This window comes from Nanorana parkeri, unplaced genomic scaffold, assembly GCF_000935625.1.
Source record: "Nanorana parkeri isolate BGI_ZX_2015 unplaced genomic scaffold, ASM93562v1 scaffold486, whole genome shotgun sequence".
NCBI classification, from domain to species: Eukaryota; Metazoa; Chordata; class Amphibia; order Anura; family Dicroglossidae; genus Nanorana; species Nanorana parkeri.
The window spans coordinates 326,599-333,458 of NW_017306754.1; the positions used below are offsets into that span (position 1 = coordinate 326,599).

The 6,860-nt window shown below is 46.0% G+C and overlaps 1 protein-coding gene across 3 annotated transcripts in view; it reads left to right on the plus strand.

Moving 5' to 3' along the window:
• Positions 1–6,860, plus strand: part of SLC4A11 (solute carrier family 4 member 11) — a 159,541-nt gene that overhangs the window by 151,897 nt on the left and 784 nt on the right. For all 3 annotated transcript variants that reach the window (XM_018560904.1, XM_018560906.1, XM_018560905.1), the window contains 2 exons: positions 710–905; positions 5,120–5,289. In XM_018560904.1, coding sequence (XP_018416406.1) covers positions 710–905; positions 5,120–5,289 — 366 coding nt within the window. The remainder of the gene's footprint in view (positions 1–709; positions 906–5,119; positions 5,290–6,860) is intronic.

Here is a 6,860-nt window from a genome sequence, read left to right on the forward strand (position 1 = left end):
GGGGGGGGGGGGGGGGATTTGTAAAGAAAACAGCAAAAGTTTTATTGAGTTATCCAAAACAAATTGGGTTTTAGATATACTTTAACACCTTTTGGCATAGTGAGTGTGTGAGGATAAGTGGTGCAATCCTTCACTGAAGACATGATATGACAGGTAGACTCTGGCAGACCTACCAACTACTTTTGGTGTGTTGTCACGTAGCTTGAAATTTGAGACCTGAAACCAGGTCAGGCATTCTGCTGGTACTTACTTGTCTCCTATCCTGTGCTAGAGCTTCATAACAATTCTGGGAATAGCTCAGATTTGTTGGCCAAAGTAGCAACCAGCCAAGTAAAAGTTTCCCGGTTCCCAAGTCTTCTATAGTGGATCACTTTCTCAGCTTTCTGGTTGCAAATGCCAATTTGGTGGCTTGTCCCCACCAACACAACAGCCAGTGCCGGCACAAGGTAAAGTCCAATACCTTTTTCCAGGACAAACTGCATGAAGTCCATCTGAGACCCCCTCTACTGATGCATTTCACCCACCACTGGGCTTCATTTGCATGCAGTTTGTCCTGGAATAGTAAAGTCTTCCAAACATTGGCCTTCCCAGTGTGCTGCCGGCTTTTTTTCTCTCAAAGTAACGGCCAGCCATTAGAGCTTACAGTCTATTAACTCTTCTAGGAAAGCTTTTGTCTCTCAGCCCTCACATATGTCTTTGTTTATTCCAGGATTGTGACCGTGAAGGAGACTCGGTTGACGTCGCTTGTGGCCAATGTATTGGTGGGCCTCTCCCTTTTCCTCCTGCCGCTCCCACTACAGTGGATCCCCAAACCAGTCCTGTATGGGCTCTTCCTGTACATCGCCCTGACCTCCATTGACGGCAGCCAGCTCTTCGAGCGGGTGGCGCTACTGTTGAAAGAGCAGGTAGGTGGAGGGCGACACGTGGGCAGGAAGTTCTGCAGGTATAGAATCAGCAAGCAATTTCCCCAGGAAATGGTCTTATTGTGTATATCACTCACACCGAGCACATCAAAGACACCATTGTCTAATGAGCAGGTTGTTGGTTATGACTGGATGTATATCACAGAGCTGTGACCTTCCTGTCTGGGTGAAAGGAGCAAAGACTGCTTAGTGCCAAGCAGCATGATATGTATACACCGTGTCACTGCTGTATATATTCTATAAACTGTATTGTCACAAGTCTGTCATTTGACTTAAACAGAACAATGAAGGTAATCCTTTGTTAGGTTTGAATTTTTATAATGTAATTCCCCATCTTTATAGGGATTTTCAGATAAAGACATGCATTAAATTGCCAAATGTCTGTCCACACCTGACCATCTATGTGAGCTTGTTGGGTATCCTATTCCAAAACCTGGGTATAATATAGAGGTGGCTTCCATTGGGAGCCTACCATCCTCTGGGAAGACTTTCCACAAGATTTTGGAGTGTGTCTGCGGGAATATGTGCCAATTCAGGCAAAAGGCCACAGGTACTGATGTTAGATGAGAAGACCTGGCTGGCAATCAGAATTCCAGTGCGTCCCCGAAGTGTTCAGTAGGGTTAAGGTCAGGGTTCTGTGAAGGCCACTTGAGTTCCTGCACACCAAACTCATCCAACCATGTCTTTATGGAGTTGACTTTGTACACAGTGTGGGCACAGTTGTCAGTCATTCTGGAGCAGAAAAGGGCCTTCACCAAACTGTTAGCACAAGGTGGGTAGGAAAAGCAAGTGGTCTAAAATGTCCTTGTATGCTGTAGCATTAACAGTCCCCTTGACTGGCAACACCTGAACTCATTAATTTGCAGTGGTGTTCAAATATCTTTGAACATGTAGTTTATTTTAAGATGGGTTGGCAACAATATTATTTCGGTAGGCGAATCCTGACTTTGGCCATGCCTGTCTGAGAAAAGAGTTTAGAAAAGCATCCCTACCTTTGCCCTCCTGATAGAAGTAGCTCCACTCATTTCCTCCCTGCTACATTCACTGGCTTAGATTTGTTCAATTAATAAAGACAATATTGGATACTTTGTGTTGCCTGTTATTAGACAAGAACGTTTTAAAAGGTTGACACATACACTTAGCCCTCGTTCACACCTGACCGTTTTGTAGCGCGTTCTACGCTCGACGAACGCTCTACAAAACGGTCAAAAATATAAATTGCATTGTAGTCAATGGCCTCGTTCCCACCTTGGCGTATTTCCGCCCGTCCCTAACGCCCTACAAAACGGCCCACGCCTGAAAAGGTCCAGGTACTACTTTGGGCCGTTTTGTAGGGCGTTTTCCATTGGGATACAGCCAAGTAGCCTTCGGAATCGCGCGACGGTCGCGGTAAAAAGAAACGCGCGACAGGCACGCATATGCAATACGCCTAGGTGTGAACGAGGGCTTAAAGCTGGGTTCACACCTAGGCGTATTGAATATGCGCGTTTCGCGGCACGCGTTGTTACCGCGATTCGCGGTAAAAAAACGCGCGCCAAACGTGCGTTTCCGAGGGCTACTTGGCTGTATCCCAATGGAAACGCGAGACCAAAACGCCCCAAAGAAGTACATCTACTTCTTTGGGCGTAGGCCGTTTTGTAGTGCGTTCAGACGGGCTGAAATACGGAAAGGTGGAACCATACCCATAGAAAACAATGGGATTTTCAAGTTTGTACGTTTTGTAGAGCGTTCATAGAGCGTTGAACGCGCTACAACACGGAAAAGTGTGAACCAGGCCTAAAGGAGACCTTCAGGCTGCCACTGCTGACCTCTCCTTTCAAAAATGTGAGTTTTTGTCTGTTATGGTGAACCTCTGGCTTGTATATCTTGAGTCACTGACCTGGAGTATGCAGATTTTGATTTTGACCTGCCCTTCCTCCAGGTGCTTGTTCCAGGTCAGTTACTGGAAAGACTTAAAGCCAGAGGAAATTGGGCTTTTAGCACTTCAGAAGGTCAGCAGTTGCATTCCTATGTTTCTTTAATGATCGGTTTACTCGATGCCCGGCTTCCTGATTGGGCAGAAAACCGTCTCCATGCTGTTTGGCCGGCTTCATGCTGATCAGCCGGCTTCCCAGCCAATCGGCATGGAACCGACTTCCCAGCCAAACAGCATGGAGCCAGCTTCCCAGCCAGCCAGGAAACCGGAGGCAGGTCCTTACCCACCGCCTGGCTTCCTGATTGGCCCGGGAAGCCAGCTCAGTGTTCCCTCGCGTCACTGCTGGTCAGAAGAAATCTCCCTCTGACCGGAAGTTCCGGTATTGGGGTAAGTACAAGAGTTGGTATCAATGCATCCCTAGTTCCCTCCTCTGCTGGTTGACAGCAGGCAGGTGCAATAGCAAGCCTGCTATTGGCTATTGCAATCTAAAATAACCAAAAGCATGCTGGCTATTGCTCCAAGCCACTGCATGCTGTGTGTACATCAGCAGGTAACTGTCATTCCCCAGCTAAAACTATTGAAGTGGCAAAGTAGGAGTACTCGCCCAAATACTCGGTATCTGCTAGTATCGGTGCATCCCTACTTTAAAGTTTATTCCAGACATGCCGTATAATCCCTGCACAGCAGCACTTTAGTGTAAATAGGTAGAGGGAGGGTGGGAGTAGATAGCAAACTGAGCAGAGAGACAACATCATCAGTGTGCTGCTGCTCCTATATTGTCCAATCAGCAGCCATGGGTAAGTCTTGACCAGTGTTCTTGACCCAGCTGTGCTGCTGCTACATGGAATGTCCGTTATCTGGCATTACTCTTTCCCTGATCTGCAGAACAAAACTGACTGCACACCATTGCAAATCCTTTGGCGGCTACAATTGATTCAGTATTTCAACTGCACATGTATCTGCTTGCTCAGAGTTCAGCTTGAATCCATTAGGAAGTCTATTGATTGCTTTTAGGCTGCTGTGTCATCAGAGTGTGGCAGCTGGATGGAGTTTCCTGGCTGCCTGTACCCTGGAATCCTCTTGCTCAGTACATTTTGCTGTGTCACTATCTGGCTCTCCTCCAGTTCCTGTCCTCCAGAAGGGAAGTCACATGGGTCACTGTAGTCATAAATCCTATCTGATAGCATTGCCTGCATCCTCCCAATACTGTTCTGCAGGTTAACTCTCTACTGACCAATGCTGTGCTTCTCCAACTGAATTAAACATTACCTCCGGGCAGCAAATAAAAGCAACCTATGAAACATTGTAATATGATCTATTGCAATCAGATTCAGCAGTCTATTCACAGTGTTTTGAGGCAGTGTCACATGATTCTTTGCTCTGTAATAGTCTGTGAACTACAGTGGGCAATTCTAGGAATCAGGCAGCACACTGGCCTACTTTTGCAGACTACCGGGGCCATACATTCCAAAAACTTATCAGGGATTAAACTCGGGGCTCATTTCCTGTCCTGAGACCAGAGGGATGGGAAGCCACAGCAAGCAATAGAGACCTGACATTTACTTCACCCATCTCCATCATTGGTAAGCCCGCATTGCTACAAAAATGTATGACCGATTGGCATTGGGGATACTTTTGATGGGAGCGCAGCATTCTAAATTGGATTGTTTGACTTCCAGATATACTCAGGGCTTTGTTGGCCTTGCCGGGGATGCTGAGTCTCAGTGTAGGTTGGGGCAGACCACATGAAGGGTCTGACCTGCCAACATTTATTCAGAAAGTCATTCTGTGGACTGCAATATTGCTGCATCAGCACAAAGAGTCCCGAGATAAAACGCGGCTGGCTAATTGCTCATTTACCGCATGCTGGGCTGCCGGGTTATTAGTCGAAGTTCTGAACTCCCCTTGATCACTGTAGACTTGTAAGGGAGGGAGCATAAGTGTACAGCACTTGTTAACCCCTATGTGGCAGGCCTGGCAAGCAGCTAGAGAGGTCAGTGATGACTTGTTTCAAAGCTCTTTTACTGCTGCACTTCTAAGTTTTATCAGTGGCTGAATCTTTACATGAAGGTTTATTATACTTAAAGCGTGTTGACTAAAACTCACCAACATACAGTATTTGCGAACAGGGACACACACACAAAAATGCTCTGTCTAAAAATGTAATTCACAATAGAGATGCCCATGCATGCTCATGTATTTTATGGCGCTCTATCTCAAGGCCATTCAGTCTGGTTGCGTTGTTCTGTATACATGATGTCACTTTGTGTTTTTCCTGTAGACGGCGTACCCTCCGACCCATTACATCAGACGAGTCCCGCAGAGGAAGATTCACTACTTCACCGGCCTCCAGGTCCTCCAGCTAGTCATCTTATGTGGCTTCGGCATGTCGCCTCTCCCTTATATGAAGATGATTTTCCCTTTGATCATGATTGGCATGATTCCAATCAGGTAAAAAACTATTTCTTCCCCAAAGGGCCATTAACATTTGTACAAGAGACATTCATACAAAATTAGCTAGGATAGGCGCATTGTTTTATTTGTTACATTGGTTTAATAAATATCATGCTCAGTTTTTATGGCTGACAAATGTCAAATGACTTACGGAGTTAGTTATCTGGTAGTTAGTTTCCAGGACAGCATACACGAAGCGCCATCCTGGAAGATGATTTAGGACATTCGCAGTTAAGATACCCAATAACACCAGGAATCTTTCAGGGTGGCACTTATTCATCCTCTCATGCATGCTGTCATGGAAGATGATTTTGGAAAATCATTTTTAACACTATAATGCTCTTTACAAGATGTAGCCTGCTGAATTCTACTGATAAAGAGATGGACGCCGGCACTCCAAAGCAAATCCAGTACATCTAGGTTGAACTCGATGGACATGTGTCTTTTTTTCAACCTGACTAACTATGTAACTATGTCTATTTATTCACGTACATGTTGCATAGCAAAAACACTCAGTGCAACGTTTTGTTTGCCTGATGGAGGGGATCCTGCGAGACCCCAAAACGTTGCACTGAGTGTTTTTGCTGTGCAACGTGTACGTGAATAAATAGACGTTCTTGATTTGCTTTGGAGTGCCGGCGTCCATCTCTTTAGCTGTATATTTAGGCGGTAGACATCCGCCGCACCCATTTCTTCACTGATGGAACAGCAGTTCTGAGTGCAATGGGTATGTGGACTTTAATTTGCTGAATTCTACTGTCACAATGCCTCTCTCTGCATGAGCCGCCAGGTCTGTTTGTAAAGAAACCTGTGTTTGATCACCATACCATGGTGGCTATACGGTTGGTAACCCCGCAGATTGGTAAAAGAGACCTGGAGCCATCTTCCAACATCGTGGCTTGTGAACTGGAAACACAGTCTGGTCCATTTACCGGTTCGAACCTGGAACTTTACATAATGTTTTCAAAGCACGGGGTACATGTGTGAGAAAATCAGTCGCCAGATTGAAGGAGCCCTCTAGTCAGGAAAACAGAAATTCAAGTGATCAATTTTAATTGAAAAAAAAAAAAAAAAAACTGGCACTGTTCAATTGACTGACCAATGGCATGCCCCATATGCGGCTGATTTATTCCTGGCGGGCAACCAATTAGACTGCACATCTCACTGTTGTTATGTCATCCAGGTGACAAGTTGTCTCTGTTATTGCCAGGATCCTCCCCACCTAGCAAAAGCAATCAGAGCCCATCACTCCCCCCACAAACAGTCAACGTGCCCCTGTCACTTAGGGAAAACTAAAACAAAAGCCCAATCTGTAAAGCAACACACTTGGTAAGACTTGCATATCCCTCAGCCTGCACCACCAATCACTCTCTCTACCAATGCTTGAAGACTCTTCACCAACCAACACATCAGATGAGCCATCTTCAGCTCTACACCGTTGTTCCTCCCACCAACTCCTACGTCACTATGGCCTTATTGGGGGCTGGCAGATGAAGCCACAGTGCTTAGCAGAGGAGCCAGCATCCAACACACCTGATGAGTCGAATGTAGAACGTAAGGTGGTGCAG